The following is a 19,861-nucleotide window of genomic DNA, read 5'->3' as shown; positions in this document are numbered from 1 at the left end:
ACACACACACACACACACACACACACACACACACACACACACACACAAGAGCACAGACCAACTCTTTGCTCACTCTGAGCAGACCCAACGCCCAGGAGCATGGAAAGCAGAAGCCACAACATTTGGTGTGCTGTGCTCGGTCAGGTCTTCTACAGCTGATTGTGAGAAGAATACTGTTTAAACTGGAATCATAAGAATAAGTGAAATGAGAGGTCATTGTGAGTGTGGTTCTCTGTTATATGTAGAACTCTGCACTTTCCATTTGTCTGTAAGTAAACATGTTAAGTGCTGCGGATGTATAAAAGAACAGACTTGTGCGGACAAGCTCTGCAGGAGGCCATGTTTGTCTGAAGAACGTGTGCATGTTTGAGGTCACACTGTGGGGCATGACCCCAAAATGTCACCTCATCTCAGCACACCCCTACAGTTACAAACTAACTCATTTATAGTCACATGTAGGACAATTCAACATGCATGAACGCAGGACGAGACATCTAGCTAATTAAGACAGAGTCTATTATTGGCAGGGTTATAACACTGATAATTGGACTGACCATGACTAATGTGAAAATGATGGTGGTAGTTAGGACGAGAAATACAGACAGAAAATATAGTCCCCCATGTTAAAAAGCCCAACTTTACAGCAGAAATAAGCACGTTTACGTTCATGACAACTGAATGGGAGTTGAATTCTTATACAACTTTAAACGATACCAAGGCTCAAAGCCGGGCATATGGCCGCTTTGAGTGACAGGTGGGTCTCTCTGACGGCTGGAGCCACCCACTCTAAACTTCAAAACGGGCCCTTCAGAAACCTCCGACTGACTACGTCCATATTTCATACAGTACTTGTTTAATCTTAATAATTAAGCAGGCACGGTCTTCTAACTCGAAGGCTACTCTCAGGCAATGACAGACAGCAGCCAGGCACAGACGAGGGGCTGAGGTTACAGTGAGCAGAAATTGACAAAGGCCTTCAGGACGAGGCGGCGCTGCCACCTGTCCCCCGAAACACGAGTGCGTCACACCCGGCTGGCCGCTCATTGTCTGTGAGACGGAGCAGAGAGAGCCCTGCAGAGGGATACCTTTAAATATCAGAGCGCTGATGTCACAGTTCTTCTTCTCGCCTTCTAATCTCACTCTCCCAGTCAGTCACCTCTTCTCTTTCTGGAATATTTGAATACAAAAAAAAACAATCTATGTGGTTTATAAAGACTCATAAAAGCAGCTTAGATAACAAATATGATGCTGTCTCCTCACAGAGAAGTTATAATACCCTGTGAAACACATGAATGAAAGAATATGGCCCAGTCTCATAGCTCTGACAACACTGAAGAATTAATGCAGTGACTTCTCATTTATTCATTACATGACACATCTCAGGCTAATGAGATTCCATTTCCATTCATCACACCAGGATGTGTCTTTTAGGCTCGACTTGGTCAGATGAATAGCTGCCTTGTACGTGCACTGAACTCAATTTGCATTGGGCCAAATGGACACGTTCAGAATCCTACAAGTCTCTCGTCCTTTTACTCTGGACCTTCGCCTGTAAGTGGATTATAAACAGGTGGTTATCTTAACAATTATCTTATTTATTATTATCTTATGGTTGTCTTATTGTGTTATTAGAGTTATCAGTCACAACTAAGTGGAAGCATTACATATTGTTTTTACCTTTGCTGTTTTCTACAAGCTGGTAGAGTATTCTCTTCTGTAAACGTATTAACACATTTCCATCTATAACAACGTTTCCATATTTAAGCAGATGCTGTCCTTCTTGTAGCTTGTTGGGTTTACTCTGCTTCCGTTATACATTTGGGTTGCAGGCTTGGATTCCTTCCAGCAATCATGTAAAAAGGATTCTAACAGGAGAGGGATTATGACTGCTGTTGGCTGATCTGATGTTCAAAGTCTTTTTGTAGAACAGGGTATAGCGGCGGTAGAGAGACTGTGTTGAAGGCAGACACAACGTCATGCATCTGAAAAAGCACTAACCCACTTACGCTGGATGGATATTGGCTCGATCTTATGAGATCATATATTGGATCTCTCCAGTAACCTGTCATGTGTGTGACTGTAAAGAATGGCTCTGCAGAGGCACAGTGGGTCTGAATAAACCTGCTTACTTACAAAATATACATATTTGTTCTATTTGTGCAGTGTTGCCATCAGTGGCAAGTTTCCGTGCTTGATTTGAATTTTTCTTAATGAATTTAACCTTTCCAGAATGTTAGCTTTGTGTCTGAAAGGTCAGTCGCAGTAGAGGGATTATATTGTGTAGCCTAAAATATGTTTAGTTACATCTCAGGCAAGAAATGCTTTGCCTTCATTGCAGTGCAGCTCCTTCTTGTTTGTATCACATTCATAGTGTTTTGGGACTTGCATGAACATGAATATCACTGTTTGGATTTTTATGTATTCAAGTTTTACGCAAGATTTGAGAATTATGTTCCCAGAACTTTTTCAATACATCTTTCATATAGTTTTAAACATAGTTATAAAGTGAAAATGGTGAACACCGCACAAGAGTTCTGCTTTGTGCATTTAAGGGCGACTTCACTCTGCGACTTTACTTTTCTGTGATGTTCACGGCATTTGCAGAACTTGAAAAACGACAAATGCGTTTCTGTCTCTCCTTAACGCAAGTGGCTGGGTGAAGCCTGGTGAATACATGAGTATGATATTATTTGAATGCTTCAAAGCGAGAGGCATGCTGTATGAATCTCAGTACAAACAAACTGCACATGAATAGAGGAACACACCATAAAGACACAAGGTTAAACGGAGTGGTTCCGTACTGATTGTTGGGGCCGTAACTATCAGAATAAGGTTTCTATAGCAGGCGAATAAAAAGGAACGAGCCAAGCAGCTGTGAAACACAGACGTGCGCTCGTGTTTGCGGCGCACGTGCACTCGCCACACAGAATAATGCAAACGAGCACACACACACACACACACACACACACACACACACACACACACACACACATTCATTCCTGTGTGTCGAGAAACTTGAGATAACAATTACAGAGCCCTAATTTCCTATGTTTTCCAGAAAAAAAAAGTTATTTAATGGTTGTGTGATTTGAAAAAAAAAAAAAGAGGAGAGAGAGAAGAAAGGGTCTTTTTGGTATTAATGCGAGCTAACTAGAACCCCACACATGGTTCTGTTTTCAGCTAAGCCCCTTGCGTGACTGGCTCTTTTCAGTTGGCAGGCGCTGCGTAAGGCTGAGTGCAGTCGAACAATCAAGATATGGCCGTGTTGACGTTTGGTTTATCGGGGAAGCTTTTAAGATGGGAAAGATTCCATTGTTTTTATCAGCGGAGGTCAATTAGATCGAGCTCTCTGAGAAAGCTGAAGCAGGAGTAAACTTTATAAAGGGTGCATTTATTATAAATCAACTCTAGTTGCTTTCCCGTGCACTTACTTGTTGAATTCATCCTACATCAAACAGTACAAGATTAAAGAACAGATTGAAGTAATGAAGTCAATGCTGTAAATATAATCTAAGTTTGAAAGCTTGCTTCATGTCCAAAGCACAACATACAGTTTTGTAGTTGGAAAAAGTTGCCAACATCTACAGTAAATTAATTTAGTGGTCCGATTTGGCCAAAAATGAGCACGTGGACAGAGAACGGATCGAGGTCATGCCTGCACTTCATCAAATATTCATTTTGTTTTCCTGAGGGAATGCTTTCTAAGATAAGAGAAAGGGGAGAGTGAAAAAAGGGGGAGCAGGTTAAGGGGGAGGGGAGTAGTACAAGAGTACAACTGAGCGAGAGACAGAGGGAGAAAATGAGTTAAAGGTACAGTTAGCTACAAGGAAAGCTGACTTTCTGTAACAATGTCAGTGAGTCTTAAAGGACTGAAGTTCATTTTAAGCTCCGCAACAAGACTCACCGAAGTTCCCCCAGAATCCATGGCTATGATGCTGTGACCAAAAGCCCTGCACTGCTAACAACACAGGGAAAGCAGACGTACATGCAATATTTGGGTACACGCCGTCACTTTCTGCAGTCCTGATTTTCTTCGAAAGACAGGAAGGCAAAGACTTGTAACCAGAGAGGCCCAGAGGAGCATGTCACTCAGCACCCTCCTCTACAGCACAGGCCACGCTCAGGCTTTAGCTCCTGGGAGAACAAACACATGTCTACCGAGTCAGGTTAAGCTCTCTTATGTATGCGAGCAGAGAAGAGAAATATCTGTGCAGGGGTAAGCGAATCACTTATTAATGTTCGGTTTCTAAGGAGTTGCTGTCCAAAAACAAAATGATTCAGCCTGGAGTAGCTGAAGAGAGAGGCCGTGCTGAACCGCACCATCTGCTCTGATAAATATATCAATAATCAGCTGCAGATCATCACAGCGCAGAGATTTGCGCTCGGCACAGAACGACCTCAACGCTGCTCCCGACACCGACAGTGACGTTAGCAACTGTAGGCACAGTCAGGATAATCTAATCAGAATAAAAAGAGTTTACTGTGTACCGACAACATCTGGCCTTAACCTTATTAACCTTAATATGTTATGCGATGGGTCAAAAATGTAAAGCAAATCAATATAAAACAATAACATATATCCTAAACACAACGATTCGTTATTTCCACTTGTCTAATCATGATCAAGTATAAATCCAAATATCATGGTTCAAGCAGTTAACAAGTAATGACATCAAACTTAGAAATAACTAGTATTTATGTATGGCACAAAAAAAACACTGGTAAGTTGTTAAAGTACTTGATTAAATAAGATTGTTGTCCACACAATTCATGCTAGGTTTGGACACTTGTAGGATGCTTAAACTTCAGTGGAAAATTGCCTTAGTAAAACACGAGAAAGAGTACACAAAATCACTACCAGATGTATATTCACCCCCCCCAAACTATGGTCCATTCACAATCTACCAGTATGATGAAGGTGAATGAGACTACAGCCATCCTCAGAATAGCTGAGTGTGTAATAACGTATAACTACTCAAAAAGATAATTATAAACACTGACTATCATGTGGAGGAACAACGCTGAGAAGCTGTTTGTAAAATGTGCCCGTCTGCTTTCATTGACTACCACACTGCCAAATAACGCCGCGAGAGGCCAGAGAACAGAGAGGCGGGGTCAGCCACCGAGTGGCTTTCCAAAAAGATCTTTCTGGTGAAGCTGTGGGCCCGGTGAGAGCAGAAGCGCCCACTGTTTGACTTCTGATTGGTTGTTCTACCTATTGATCTGCAACATGGCTTCCAGCTCTAATGAATAATGAATGGTCATATTGTCATCCCACACAGATCAAGTTTCACATGGCAGCGGACTGCTCTGGTAATTAGCCAGGACTTGGCCGGCCTGCAGCTTGCTGTGTTGAACTTGCCAACCACTGCAGTGCAGAGAGAGAGAGGGAGAGAGAGAGGGAGAGAGAGAGAGAGGGAGAGAGACAGAGACAGAGGGAGAGGGAGAGAGAGAAAGAGGGAGAGAGAGAGAGGGAGAGAGAGAGACAGAGACAGAGAGACTACTGCAGATAAACTGCTGGCACTTTATGGGATCTCATATAAAGTTTCTAATCATATCCTATATGTTTGTAGAGATCTTTCATCTTAGATCCAGCGTATAGATGTGGAACTGTTTTTTTTTATTTTCACAGAAACTGAGCAGATGATCAAGAGAAGTATGGAAGAGGAAAATTACTATGATGTCAGAATTGGAGGAGCAATTATACGTATGTTGTCTATTTGACCTAGAAACTATAACTTATGCTTTTCTGATTCTGTAAGAGGAAAGCTGTACGACTGGTGATATTTGGTGATTATTTGGGGGCCTGACAAATGGATCAGCGCTCAACTGCAGACAGTTGGTAGCCCACATCGATGGTTGTCAACTTAAAAAAAGATGTGGCTGTTAAGATTTCCTGCACAAAGCTTTCTTCCTGGTATTTACTACATAATCCTATTACATGTGATATCATGAGTTTTTGGTTGCTCTTAAAACGTGTTCCTTTCACGGGACAATGTGTGTGTGTGTGGGGGGGGGGGGGGGGGGGGGGGGGGGGGGGCGGGGGGGGGGAATGATGTCACTATGTATAACAGTAAGCCTGAGGAAAACACCCATCAAGCGGATGGATTTAGACCCTTTCTCTTTCCCTAATTACTGCAAAGTGCTTTAACGCTACACACTGCATACTGCAGGGATCGAGCCACTTCACCTCTTATGACAATCCAGAATCAAAGCGTCTTTATTATGAACATCAGCTATCCAAGAGGACGCAGCAGCCCTGACTTTGTTTACATGAAAATCAAGACATGAGTGAGTTCATGCTGAGGTAAACTGCAGGTTATATGTCATCTATGATGTATTTGTATTAAGGGGATGACAAGCTTTAGGCAGAGGAGTTGGTAACAGTGGCCTGAAGGTTTAAGACAGCAATCTTACGACTGGAAGGTCGCTGATTACGTTGGCCTTGAGCAAGGCACGTAATCACACCACCAGTGCAGCTGCTCAGATGCCCACAAACAAGACTGCGGTTGTTCCAAGCGTCTCCTTGATGTGGACGTGTGTAAACATGTCAATTATTGCTGAAAATAAGCAACCTACCTAGGGTAAATAAAGCACTAACCACCTTACAAGCGCAACTTGAAATGAACTCGGTGTCTATTACTCGTCAATGCTTCAAAGCTAACTGAATGCTGTACAAGATGCTGTGACAGTTATGCAACGCGAGGTACAAATTAGCGGATCGTGTTGTGCGAGTCAGCGAAAAAGGTGTTCTCTTACCTGCAACAGGTGAGTCAGCTGCGATCACTGTCACCAACACCGTCATCCCCAGAAACACCGCACGCCGGCCACGGGCGTGCATGAGAGCCTCGAGCATCACCACCAAACCCACAGAGGAGACTAAACCTGCCATGGTGCGGCGGGGGGTGTGGTCAAGGCATTTCATCCAATTAGGAAGAGAAGATTCATTCCCGAAGAGACAATCGAGGTTTGGGGTATTTCAGGCCTGCCCGGTTTGGTCTCCTTCAGTTTAAGGCCCCTCCTTCCATAACACGTGCTCAGCAGAGAAGAACGACTGCTGAAAACAAAAGAGCAACAGTGTGACGCTCAAAACAACATTTTCTCTGACTGCTTGAGCACCACTTCATTAATCAGCCATTAACTGGTAACAACCACTGAGGTAACCCACAATCACACACTCTATGTATGGTTGCACTCTCTATGCACACATTGATGAATACCAGTAACGCCTGTAATAACTGGGACAAATGGGTCACAAGGAAGGTCATGCTTCTGGAATTGAAAATGAATGATGGAGAGGAAAATAGTCATTGATATTTTTATTATATTATTATCTGCATGTTGCCTAATATATGCACTGAACCTTTCTTAAACAATTGATTGAATGGTACGTTTAATTTGGATGCTAAAATGAAATATGTTTGTTATGGGTTAAAAAAAAATAATATTGATCCTATGTTACTACGTTCTCACTCAATACTCTTAACAGAGTATGCATATTTCCACAGAAGTAGAATGGCATAAAAACAAAACAAAAAAACTATAGTTAAATAAATCACACATTTTGGGGGTTTGTTTTTACATTGTGAAAGAAACCCGACACATTTAAAGCACATGGCCAGTCATTAACGTTAATAATATTAGTCGAATAAACACAGAATGAAGTATTATTATCCCAGTCGACAAACTAAACAACCGAACTAACTCTTATTACACATATAGACGTGGTGAATAAGAGAAGCTGCACAGGCTGCACGGCTAGCTTCCCTTCTCTCTCATCATGACACACACACACAGCCTCTCGTCCTACATCCCGGCTCCTTACTTGCAAGTTTCACGGTCATGTGGCTGGTGAGGCTCGACAGATGAAGCAGGTTATATGCTAATATAATGCTACATACGGGTTAGCTCACATACTTTGCTCGTGTTTCCCACAGCTAGCCTTGAGTGCACAGATAACAGGATATTTTCCCCCTTTCCTCCTCCAGCCATTCCTGTCTGCACGCTCACTGCTACGCATTCAGACTTACCAAAAAAAAAAAAAAAAAGAAGGAGCTCCAACTCTGTCAATTCCTTTGTCTGGGTTACGAGGGATATCCTTGGATGAAATGAAACTCGCTCTGAGGCTTCGTCATTAAACCTTCATGTGACCACCTGCGTGCGTCTGAAGTTATTTCAGTGTAAACGTACTGTGCGCGAGCTCGTAGCTGGCTTCCATCTGACACTCTTTCGGTAACAGTTATCTTCTCCCATCCCGAGGATTGGGTTAGTCCCGCCTCCTGGCTGATCTGATTAGTTTATAATTTATCGAACCGGCTCTCATTGGCTGCGGCTCATTTATGTCAAAGTGGGCTTTTAAAACTAGGTTGGTCCTCGTCGACTGGCGTCTGCGGCTTCCACGGCAACGTTGCCTCATGCGATGATGCACTTTTCATGGGCATATTAATGCCAGCCTTTTTATTGGCTGAATAGAGTTTACCCATAGACTAGTCATGCTGCAAGAAATCATAACATGAGTCATCAAAGTGGCACTATTCTGCAATGATTCATTTTTGGTGCAGCCGAGTGGTTATTGGGTCCTATTCATTTACAATACCATCAGCATGTCTAAGTCTATTTAAGAACGTTTCTGACGAGACACAACAATGATGCACACTTCGTCTGCATGCTTTCAGTCAGGAGGTAAAGGCCCCAAATCCCAAAGAGCCTGCACGGATTAAGTATATGATGCAAACGTGCAAATGCGTGTTTAGCAAGGTTTTCTGGTTGAAAATAAATGGAGATGTTCAGCACAGCCCAATCACGTCAGTGCCAGTTTAATGGACGTCAACAGTTTGGTGCACACCACCACCTGGTGGTAGACTAGTAAGACTAACGTTTCCGATGTTAAATCATTTTGGCTTTCAATGATGTGATCCATTTAAATCTGAGCATTTAGCCGGTACTGTGTGCCCAATGCAAAATACAATCCTAAAATGTTGATGTCTCTTTTCAAAACATGGCGCTGCCAGCCTATGGTGGAATGTAACCAACTCAACCACTGTGTTCAGTTTGGAAGAACTTCTACTTTATTTGATTATTACCAGGTTAAGCTACTTTATTTCTACTCTTCTACAGAAGAGGCAAATATTTCATTGTACTTTTTACCCCACGACATACATTTGACAGTTACAATTAATTTCCAGATTAAGATTTTACATTAAAAAAAGATACAGTATGATAATTTTATGCAAAATATTGTAACAACCCAACTGTAAAATAAATAAAAGGAGCTCTACCTCGACTAACTATTAGAATAAAATGATACTTAATAATTAATGCATTTCTATTAACGATCCCAAAATATAATACATAACACTCACGGTGGCCTTGTGTCTCTGTCATCAGCGCCTTTGGTATTTGATACAAAAATGTAGCATGACTTTCAATAATTTAGTATTTTTACATAGTATTTATTAAATAGTGGTATTTGTATTTTGACTTATGCCCGTGAACAGAACATTCTTCCACTATCGGATTCAATCTCTTGCTTGAGGCCACTTCAACATGGTGTATGAGTAAAATAAGGGGAAACACCTGTGTGCATAGACTTTTGGAGTTATAATGTGTAGTATGTCTGCATTATTGTATATTTTTATTTCCTTTCTGATGTATTGAAAGAGTTGCTCAGGCACTCAGAACAAACCTCAAGCACTGTCACACACACACACACACACACACACACACACACACACACACACGCAAACACCAGAGTAGAAAACAGGAGACCGGTGCCGTGACTTAACAGTTTAATGTAAATCCAAGACAAAGTGTGATTACATTTCTACACATATACAATATGCATATGTGAGCATACAAATTCTCATTAATAACTCGATTCACCTCGGAGACCGAAAAAATGATCAAAAGTAACAGTGAATAACAAGCTATAACATAGTTCACCACAACGCGAGCCCCTTCTCACCCTACAGTTAGTAAAGAGGACAATTAAAATAACTATATTCTTCTATTTGACGAAGCTGTTTGTCTGTTAAAATCCTCCTGTAAAATTTACAATGCTATCATTAGTTTTTTCGAAGCCTAATATAAATTCACTCCATTTTTCTACAACGAAAATGATTAAGAGAAGCACACAACATCATAATGGTAACACAAGCGCTTAGTAGCAAGTACTCAACTTCTTAGGAGGTTTAATTAATCCTTCTTCTTATTGTCAATATTATATTTATTTAAACATTCTATAAAGCCAGTAAAATATCCATTCTCATAACATACTTAATAATATTAGGCTAAGGAACAGGGTATACATAGAACGCTACAGATCAGAAGATTGAAATAATGAGACGTCACACCCCAATAAACAAAAGTAAATAAGAAAAGACAATTAACAGAGAAGTATACTAGGAAATACTGCAGCACACATTAGTTTTATCGACAAAGAATGAGATTTTACACCATTGAGAAACCAAACAGCAATGGAAATAAAAGGGGGTCAGGGTTTGATGCACTCTTAGGTCTTTAGAAAATGCAAATAATCTGATAAATCACTTGCATGAGTATTGCTGTGCAGAAGTTGTGCAGCAATTTACAATTTTGAGAATGTACCCAAAAGGAATTGTGACTGTGACATGACCTCTAGCTTTAGAAGAATATTTTTGTAGTGTAAACAGGAAAATCTGGCTTCGAATGTAGCTTTGGTCTACCACTTCTAGATTCCGTTTATTAACACCACAGAAATAACAATCTTTTGCTAGAAATCTCTCTGAAAGTAAGATGGGAAAACCTACATTTTTCAGTTATGTAAAGTAGGACCAAAGATCTTACAACACAGCAATTTGGGGGATTTAAAGTGGTACAAATGTATCCATATCCTTGCCTGGTTTTACATAAATTAGAACAAATTAAGATAGCAGGAAAACAATCGTATTTCAATCAGTTTTGGTTCTTAATTTCATTCATTTTGATCCCCTGACACCCTCTATCAGTGATGGCATCAAACCTTGACCACCTCACCCTGAATTCCCCCAAGGAATAGCCAGCAAAAGGAGCCGATCTCCTCAACGAAAAGTACAAAATAAAACAACCTATACTCTCATCCGAAAGGGCTTTAAGAATGCTCGTGTGGCTAGATTAGGAATTACCTGGTGACAGAGAGTACATCAGCTCATGATTAATCCACCTAACGCCTCTTCCTGACTCATGTACTTTGGGAGGCAGCTGCGACTTTGCCTAACGGTTTACACTGAAGCTCGTGCGGGTCAATGTTGCGGGTTGTCTGCTCTCCAAGTCACCTTGGAGGAGTTTGTCTGAAGACTAGTGTGGCACTGTGCACCCCTAACGCTCTCAGGAATGTTTCCCAGTGTTTCCACAGCTCCAGGAGGAGGAGGAATCACGATAACACCATGAGCAAAGCTGGAAGTTTGAGTGTATTTTATAGAAGAACGCCAGGCTTCACAGAGAGAGAGACACTGCCTTATTTAGTTTTTAAATGTCACCATGAACCTTTGGAGGTTTTGTTGGCTATTTGGAAGGCAGTGCTCTAACAGGAAAGTCGCTAGCTGGGAAGGCTCACCTCAACAACACAAAACATTTTTACACTCTACTTAAGCACATTTTGGTAATTGTAAGGTCACTCGATCTACGTTAATGCTCACATTTCTGATTCCCCCTTTTTTTATAAAACACAAAACATTGGTTATGTGAAACAGAGTAATAGACAAAGGTATGATACACATCAAGTCATTTCCCGCAATGTTGCGCATACAGGGCCTCTCTTAATTGGATCTTTCATTTGAGAAAATAGCAATTATTTGACATCCCCTAATCATGAGGATAGTAGTAGTTTTACATTACTTCTCTTACATGGGATTTTGCTGGATATCAGATCTATAATTATTGCATCATGCATGGCCACTTACGGTGTAGAAATTAAATGAATGGTCACCCACTGAGAAAGATCTAAAGCCATATCAGACGTCGCAGGTCACACATTACATTCATTTTGTGAGGGTGACCGTGGTTTTAAAGGTATAGTTGGTACATTTTTGATTAATTCATTTTTACAGGTCATTCTATTCCATGGCACGCTAATTTAAAACAAACTTTTTAGTTTACAAATTAATTTTCATACGACACCAATAAAGCTACAACATCAACAACATAAAAAAAAAACAACAACAACTGGCTTATCAATTTGGAGAGAGGTTTGATAATTATTGATCATCCAACCTAGACAGGTGTGAGGAGTAATGAGAATGAAACCAAACAAGCTTTCAAACAGACTGCAGCTCTTCTCAAAGTTGAACATCCAGATTCTAAACAAATTGATTACTGTGCTGTATGCTTTAAATACGTTAAATCGTCCTTGTGAACATGCATTTGCTTGGGGGGGATAAAACAACATGTCCTCAAAACTACTCATAAAGCCTTTAAAGATGAGACCAAAAGTTATTGCCTGTCTGCTGCTCTAGCAAAGCTGTGGAGGATTGCTCGTACTGTGCTGTACACGATCGGTCCGTTGAATTCTTTGGTGGGAGAAGTGAAAAGAAAGACCAAGTGTGACAACGCTATCCCCATGCTGACAGGAGACGGGACAGGACAGCAGTGTAGCATGGGTAACGCCAGATTCCCCTAAAACAGTGGAATGTTTCAGTAGTCTGTCTCATAACAGAGGAGCAGATTTCAGTGGATAAATATCTCCCTTATGCAGTGTGTGCTTAGGCCCCAATGACCTAGAGGAAATTAAGTAAATAAAATAAAATGAAAAGACAACAACAGAACAGAGAAGAATGATGTAACCAGTACTATGTAATCACATCTTTAACTACCTGGACCTCAGGCCTGCATGCTGGAGCTGACGGGGAGTGGAGAGTTGAAGGGGGGGAAGTACCAGGATGACAAACCACTCTGGGGCCCGTCAGGTGATTCTTTTTTTTTTTTTTAAGAGATGGTTGTATTTCGAACCTGGCTGTTGCCCCCTCAAGCCAAAGCATCTATCTTTAAGGGCCCCATTGGGTTATCATCAACTCAACACTTACTATCACCAGCAGTGTTGCAACACTTTACACAGGTGCACCCACCTCCACGGAATACTAAACATTACTGTACATCAACCTCCAGGTTACAAAATAGAAATGAGCCTGACATATCATAAAAAGACACATCCACAAGAATTATTGCAACAATCTCTAAAAAATAAACACAAGATGTACTACAGCCATGTCAAAAAATTCAAGATAATGTTAAGTTAAAAAAAAAAAAATCACTTCAAATGCTAGTACTATGGCAAACCATGAAGGAGAGGGGAAGGCTTTCACTAAACCACCAGCAGTACTGATGTGCCTACGTTCAAGAGGACAAATAAACAGAGGAGATTATTTGTATCATTGGCTACAAGAAAGAAAAAAAAGATGTCTGTTAAATCAAGCAGCAAACACACAAAGTGACAGCCCTATTGGTTCTCCAAGTGTTCAGGTATCCCGTTCGGCTGGCGTGGCGATGTCTGTGGTGTACCCGGCTCGAAGACAAATGGACAATGGCAACAAAATCGTCCGCAAGGTGCCCTTCCAGGTGTATGCTGTGGCCTTTCCCTTCTGTTCTGTTGAGATGCTACCCAAACCTCAAGCGCAAACAAATAACTCGCAATTATCTTTGCCGGAGGAACAAACAACATTAGCAACAATCGACAACAACAAAAGGATTCATGTCAGAATTTATAAGTGTGCATTCCGGTAAGGTAGTGCCCCCTTCGGCCTGCTACCAACCACCCGGGCTCAGTGTCACTATCAACATGCTCAGTGCCAACTTGCTACCATTTTAGTCCCATTTAAGATAGAGAGTTTCACCCTGCCCTCCACAGTCCCTACCTAAACTGACCCTACGCCTTCAAACAGCCCCTTCCCTCGTGCCTACACAGTATCTCTCTCGAACAACCCTCGATACTCTCCCTCTCCTCTGCAGCCTGGCTATCCCGAGCCTCACAGATCCACCCTCATGGCAACAATAACTTTCCATCAGGCCCTTCTCTCGGACTAGCTTTAAACCTTTAAAAAACGACCAAACATTGTACTGTAACTCACTCTCTGTACATGAAAACCGAGCTAATATCTCTGCTCCGTTGTCGCGATGCATGAATTCCCTTGTGTGATTATAAAAGAACAAAACAAACATATTCCAAACTAAAGCCACAATTTGGGTGCCACTGTGATAGTGGTTTACGGCTACAGCTATACTGTACATTTTCATATTTACATTAATATCCAGAGCAAAATGTAACAAGAATTTATCTATGACTTTGGTAAGTACCCCAGGCAAGTTATCTCATGCACACATAATAAAATAGCTCAGCGTGATGTCAACTCTGACATTAATCTTCATCATCTATAGTACGCTGTCATTAAGGACAAGAAACAGCAAGGGCTGAGCCTACACCTGGAAGAGAGCTACAACTGCCCCGACTAGGATGTCAAACCAGGGAAACATGTCTCTCTACGTATCGCTATAGTCTCTTGTTGGCTTTCAGGATCCAAGCCAAGTAAACTGTGTCGTTATATCTGTAAGGCACTACGAGGGAACAATGGTCAAAACCTAAAGACTGAAGAGAGTTTTAAGGAGGTGGACTACACACGCATGGCTGACAGTAGCACACACAGACAATCACGTTGTACATGCCTATGTTATTATAACCACTTTGTGCAATCACATTGAAAAAAGAGGAACAAATAAATCTATTGGTATCGGGAAAAAAAAAGGTTTTCTTCTTAAAACAAACAGGTGCAGACTGCTACATTCTAAGAACGGGGCCCAACTAAGACACCTAGCTAAAACTGAAGTATCGTCATAAAAGTGAAACATAAAGGAACAGAATATCTATAAATACACTAAAAAGTTTGTTGTCTTCTGTTAGTTATATTTCCAGAAGCCTCCTCGGATGGAGAAGGTGGAGTGGGGGGGGAGTTGCCTCTCTTTTCTCCCCACACCATGAATGATTTGGAAATATTAAGACAGTTCAAGGCCATCAATATTTTTTTTTCTTTGAAGAGCAGCAGGTTTCCGTATTTCACCTTCTCCCAAATGTCTTGGGATTCCAAACTTCCAGTCAGTAACCCCTGTTCAACAGTCTCTTCCCAAATTTAAGAGGGGGAAATGAAAAAAACAAAAAAACAGAAAGCCTCCACTGTTCCAAAAGGCCTGTTTCAAACTTCCCTGTAAAACTAATGAGACGTTACTTTCCTCACAAAGTAAAGCGAAGAATAGACAAATAAACGCAAAAAACTGGCCCTTTCAGGAGGAAAAAAATTGAAAGAAAACATCTTGAACTGTACCCCTCTGAAATTCAACCCCATCTTTCCCTTCTAGAGAGGCTGTGAATTCTTTTTTCTTCTTCTTTTCTCTCTGTCGTTATATCTTCAAGTTATACGTGACAGTTTCATGAGGATTGCATGTTCCTCTGTCTCTGTTTATGTCTGAGGTCGAGGAGAGGATGTTTAGGATGCCGACGGGGCTCAGGGCGAGAGGGTTTCGGGGGGGGGGGGGGGAAGCAGCAGCACTGGGTCAGGCTCGCCAGTGTCAGTCAGTGTCCTCTCTAGAGGTAAGGGTACTGGTTGACCTTGGTGGGGCTCAGAGGGTATCCAGTGTAGACAGCGGAGGCGGGCGAAGCGCTGATGTAGGCCTGGTGGGCAAACTGGGCCTGGTACTGGCTGTGGTGCAAGGTGGGCGAGGGCAACACGCCCATGCTGACCGGGACCTGGTGGATGATGCTTGGTGGGTAGCTTCCGTGCTGGACTGCGTGGCGCGCTGAGCCCTGCGTTGCCACCAGGTGGGCCACGGTGCCGGTGGAGCCCAGAGCAGCAGGGGTTGTGTAGGCGTAGAGGTGGGGCTGGCTGGGTAGGTGTGTGGCAGCCAGGTGCGGGTGGATATTGCCCGTGTGAGAGGGGCTGTTGTGATGGAAAGAGTACGGGGCCTGAGTGGCGATGGTGGGGGTGATGTAGGCCTGCTGGCGCCGATGACCATTTCGCTCAGCTACCATATGCTGCTGGGCCTGGATGAGGAGATGATAAGACGGCTGAATGTCAGTTTAAGCCTCAAATATGAAACACTTTCACAAATATATTGGGTAAGTTTGCCAATTTATTATTATCATAGTTTGACATTTTAGGAAATGATCTTATTCGGACATAGCCAGGCAACTGGCCAGTGTTTACCAAACGAACAATGAGGGTGGTATCGATCTTCTCATCAAACAGAACCTGAAAAAGCTTATCCCCCAAAATAAGCTTATGCTGTACATACTATATACAATATACACTATTCCTCTAAACATGTCATACACACTTATTCACAAGCTCGCCATACCTGGCTGAGATTGAGAGGCTGCTGCTGGAGGGAGTGTAGCACAGAGCGCTGCTGTCGGTAGGACCCGCCTCCAATAACGCCCCCGTGTAGGTGATTATTGCCAGACACCACTCCATTGGAGGATTTGAACTTGTAAACTGCATTCTGATGGTTCATTGCTTCTGCACAGGAGAGGATACAAGTTTGGCTATTTGGGAAGCAGTAAGTCCAATACATAACAACGGAATAGTTACTAGCTAATGCATGAGGCTGTGTTTTAGGTTTTGGGAGGAATCTGTCACAGTCTCTTACCTGGCATCAGGCGCTCACACTCATTTGGGACCTCACTGCTCTGGGTTTTGAGAGGTGGAATGATGATGGTGCGGGGGTTCCCATTGTTGTAGTTGTCCAGGATGGTGGTCTTCGTGTCGTAGCTGTTGTTGTTGGGGTGCCTGGACTCCACAGTGTAGGGGCTGTTGTTGCTGGAACAGTCGGAGGCGGGTGAATCGTGGACCGTCACGCAACTGATGACATTCTTCCGCTGCTTTGAAGAGGAACTGGAGGAAACAAAAGGGAGGAAAGTTACTTAGAGAACAACTTCTGCGACTAAACAAAACTCAAGGCAATCAATATTATGCTATGATACAGTATATGCTGGTTTAATGCTTAAATGTTTTCACTGCATTTTTCATTATCAGATTCTACGTGCTCTCTTTAATTGTAGACTATATGCTGCTGCCAAGTACTGAACCTTACGATGTACGTCAAAACACTTTTGAGTTATTTTAGCAGGATATAAATCCATTGTTACAATTGCTAGCTGCTTGGCTTTCTTTTTTCTTTTTCTACTACTGTGATTGCTTAGTTTGTGTTTCAATAGCACATCATACAGGACTTGTCTTTGGCACATCTTTTCTTTCTGTTTCTGTTTTCTTCTAAAATTGATTCGATCCATGGTCACAAAGTACCACTGCCACAGTAATTACCACTGGCCTCGCATGGCCCCATTAGCATTCTCTGACTTCAGATCAAGTTACTTTGATAGTAATCTGATACTAGAAAACACAGAGATAAGTCATTTAAAATCCTGTTTTTCATTCAAATGTTTAAAATCAAAATATGTGATCACAGGAACATACTTAAGATGGCAGAAAGTTGGCTTCTTAGTTTTACTGGTATAGGTGAAAACATGTCTCTATCCTGCTCAGTCAAAGCAGACGCATGACATGTTTCAAAAGAGGTCTCTTTTTTCTCTGTCTCTGTTTGTTGTGAAGGTTCATATAGCGATGACAAGCCTGCAGACCTTTTACCTCAGTGGCAATTCACTCTATGAGGATGAGCAATGACAAACAAACTTCTGAGCTTGTATCAACTGAGCGACACAGAACCACATGAATCCCTTAAAACCCAGAACTGACCTCTTTTTTTGTTTGTGGTCATCTTCCTCATCCGTGTCACTGCTGATGGTGATGATGCTGACTGCAGGGCTGGGCGTGTCGGGGATGATGATGGTCTGTCTGGGGACGTGGTGCTGGTGCTGGTGGTCGCGGGTGGTGCTGGAAGCCTGCTCTGCTTCGCTAGCCCCCCACCCGCCACCCCCACAGCCCTGCGGGGGCGGGCAGTTGGAGGACGAGCCGTTCTGTAGCACGGCGCAACGTGGAGGTGTGTTCTCCTTCACCCGCTTGGAGCGCTGCGGGGATAGCACCGCCTGAGAGGACGACACCTCGTAGGCGGACATGTTCCTTATTGAAAGACAGAGAAGAGAGTTGAGGGTCACACTGGGGAAAAATACACAGACACTGTAGATCAAAATCTGTGAGACATCATGACCTTTTTGTGATTATCGTTAGCGGCCATTAGGATGATTTACAATAAGTCTAGAATCAGTACCTGGCAGACATCTGGTGCTGTTTGTTCTTTTTGGAAGTGGAGTTGTTATTGGTCGAGGACTGCCTCATAACATGTGCCACTCCCACATTGAGCGTCTGGTTAGATGGGAGCGTGACGTGGCCAGCCAACAAGGCTGGTTGCTGCATGATGGGATTGTAATGGCTGCCATGTGGATGGGAATTCCTGTAACATAACACAGTTTCACGTGACCACAACAATAAGACACGCTGAAAAATACATTGATATATCAGGATAATCAAACCCAATGTAAGACAGGGGGAAGTATTTCCCACAGAAGCCAGCGGGTGGCAGCAGATAACTTTTCAAAAGAGAACCAAAGCAGGAGAGGGAACAAGTGAGAGGAGAGAGCGAAGAGGGAGGGCAGAGGAGCTGACACCAGCAGCTGTGGAGCGATAGCTCTGCAGAGGAAGTGCGACACTTTCCCAATCGTCTCTCTGAGGACAACAGAGCTGCCACTGGACAGTAAGGGAGGGGAGGGACGGGGAGGTGAGCGTCTGGTCACAGATGGACAGCTCCGAATGAATTTGTGCATACATGGCCCCAGCAGTCCTCCGCATACACATTATATACCTCCATCCTCCTTATCTCCCTGCAGATGGGCTTCTGCCATCTATCCATCCATTTATCGAGTCATCGCCGTGACAGGCTATACTAGACCTGATATCTCTACATATACATATATCCCATCTCCCTGAGGTAAATCTGCTCTTATAAAAGCACCGGTGTTCACGTGGGTGACTGTGATTCATTGACAATAAAGGACAAGCTGTCAGGGAGATGCAGGCTCCTCGGTCAATCAGTCTTCTGCTACACCATCTTCCTATAGCACGTTTTGACCTATAAAAGCCATAAAACCACTGCTGGCCTTTGAAATCAATTTGTCTGCCCTGACCTACAGTCTTGCCCCGAATGTTATGTGTATAAACTTGATTTCATAAAAGTGCTTTGTTCTTGAAGCTTTAAAGTGACACATGTCAACCAGTTAGATTTATTTATCCAGCTAAATCCTTGGGAGAAGAGTGATAGATTCGAAAACTGTAGGCCACAATAGTGGGCCACAATATTCAGACATCAGCAGTTAAGACTGGCTGGGAGCAGTTACAAGAAAGAAAGCAGTGTTGTTCACCTCCAGTTGGCAAGAGGCTGTGTGCTGCTCATGGAGTCGGGGATGACAGTGGCATGCTGGACTGAGGTGTGGGTGAGCTGCTGCCAGGCTGGAGGCAGCAGGATCTGCTGGGTGCCGCTGGGCCAGGCCTGCTGAGGGAGGAGAACACAGAGTGGGGGATAAACAGAGAGTGAGGGGGGGGGGGGGGGAGACCAGAAGTGTTGAAAGGACAGAGAGAGGAGATACAGGGAAAACAGTCAACTGCTGTGTAACAAAACAACCTAGCAATGAATTTTATTAATTTGTTTTCTGAAGTCTTTCAGGGACTGCAAAGTCACCCATGATTGAGTCTTTTCATTTAGGCATAATAAATGAAGGGACAAAGGGAACTCATTGAGCTCATTGATTAGTTTTGAGGGTGATAAATTACAGTATCTTTTCTAAAGTGCATAACAGCTGGTCTAAACCAGCTACTGGGCATGTAAAGTGAACTTCGCCAGCTTCAAGGAGACA

At 42.8% G+C, this 19,861-nt stretch overlaps 2 protein-coding genes across 13 annotated transcripts in view; both read right to left on the bottom strand.

Moving 5' to 3' along the window:
• Positions 1-8,245, bottom strand: part of LOC116391755 (UPF0606 protein KIAA1549-like) — a 30,694-nt gene extending 22,449 nt beyond the window's left edge. For 6 of the 10 annotated variants that reach the window (XM_031862636.1, XM_031862716.1, XM_031862681.1 and 3 more), the window contains exon 1: positions 6,760-7,806. In XM_031862636.1, the coding sequence (XP_031718496.1) occupies positions 6,760-6,925 (166 nt within the window). In that variant the 5' untranslated portion in view covers positions 6,926-7,806. The other 4 variants (XM_031862645.1, XM_031862662.1, XM_031862654.1 and 1 more) reach the window with 4 other exon arrangements.
• A 1,526-nt stretch (positions 8,246-9,771) lies between these two features.
• The window catches only part of hipk2 (homeodomain interacting protein kinase 2), a 69,705-nt gene continuing 59,615 nt past the window's right edge, over positions 9,772-19,861 (bottom strand). The window contains exons 10-15 of one of the 3 annotated variants that reach the window (XM_031870464.1): positions 19,370-19,500; positions 18,223-18,405; positions 17,751-18,074; positions 16,645-16,889; positions 16,354-16,514; positions 9,772-16,039 (exon numbers count right to left, since the gene is read on the bottom strand). In XM_031870464.1, the coding sequence (XP_031726324.1) occupies positions 15,584-16,039; positions 16,354-16,514; positions 16,645-16,889; positions 17,751-18,074; positions 18,223-18,405; positions 19,370-19,500 (1,500 nt within the window). In that variant the 3' untranslated portion in view covers positions 9,772-15,583. The remainder of the gene's footprint in view (positions 16,040-16,353; positions 16,515-16,644; positions 16,890-17,750; positions 18,075-18,222; positions 18,406-19,369; positions 19,501-19,861) is intronic. The other 2 variants (XM_031870483.1, XM_031870473.1) reach the window with 2 other exon arrangements.

The sequence above is a fragment of the Anarrhichthys ocellatus genome, unplaced genomic scaffold (assembly GCF_004355925.1).
Source record: "Anarrhichthys ocellatus isolate YVR2014 unplaced genomic scaffold, GSC_Weel_1.0 scaffold2, whole genome shotgun sequence".
Taxonomy (NCBI): Eukaryota; Metazoa; Chordata; class Actinopteri; order Perciformes; family Anarhichadidae; genus Anarrhichthys; species Anarrhichthys ocellatus.
This window is presented reverse-complemented; position numbering and strand designations above follow the sequence as displayed.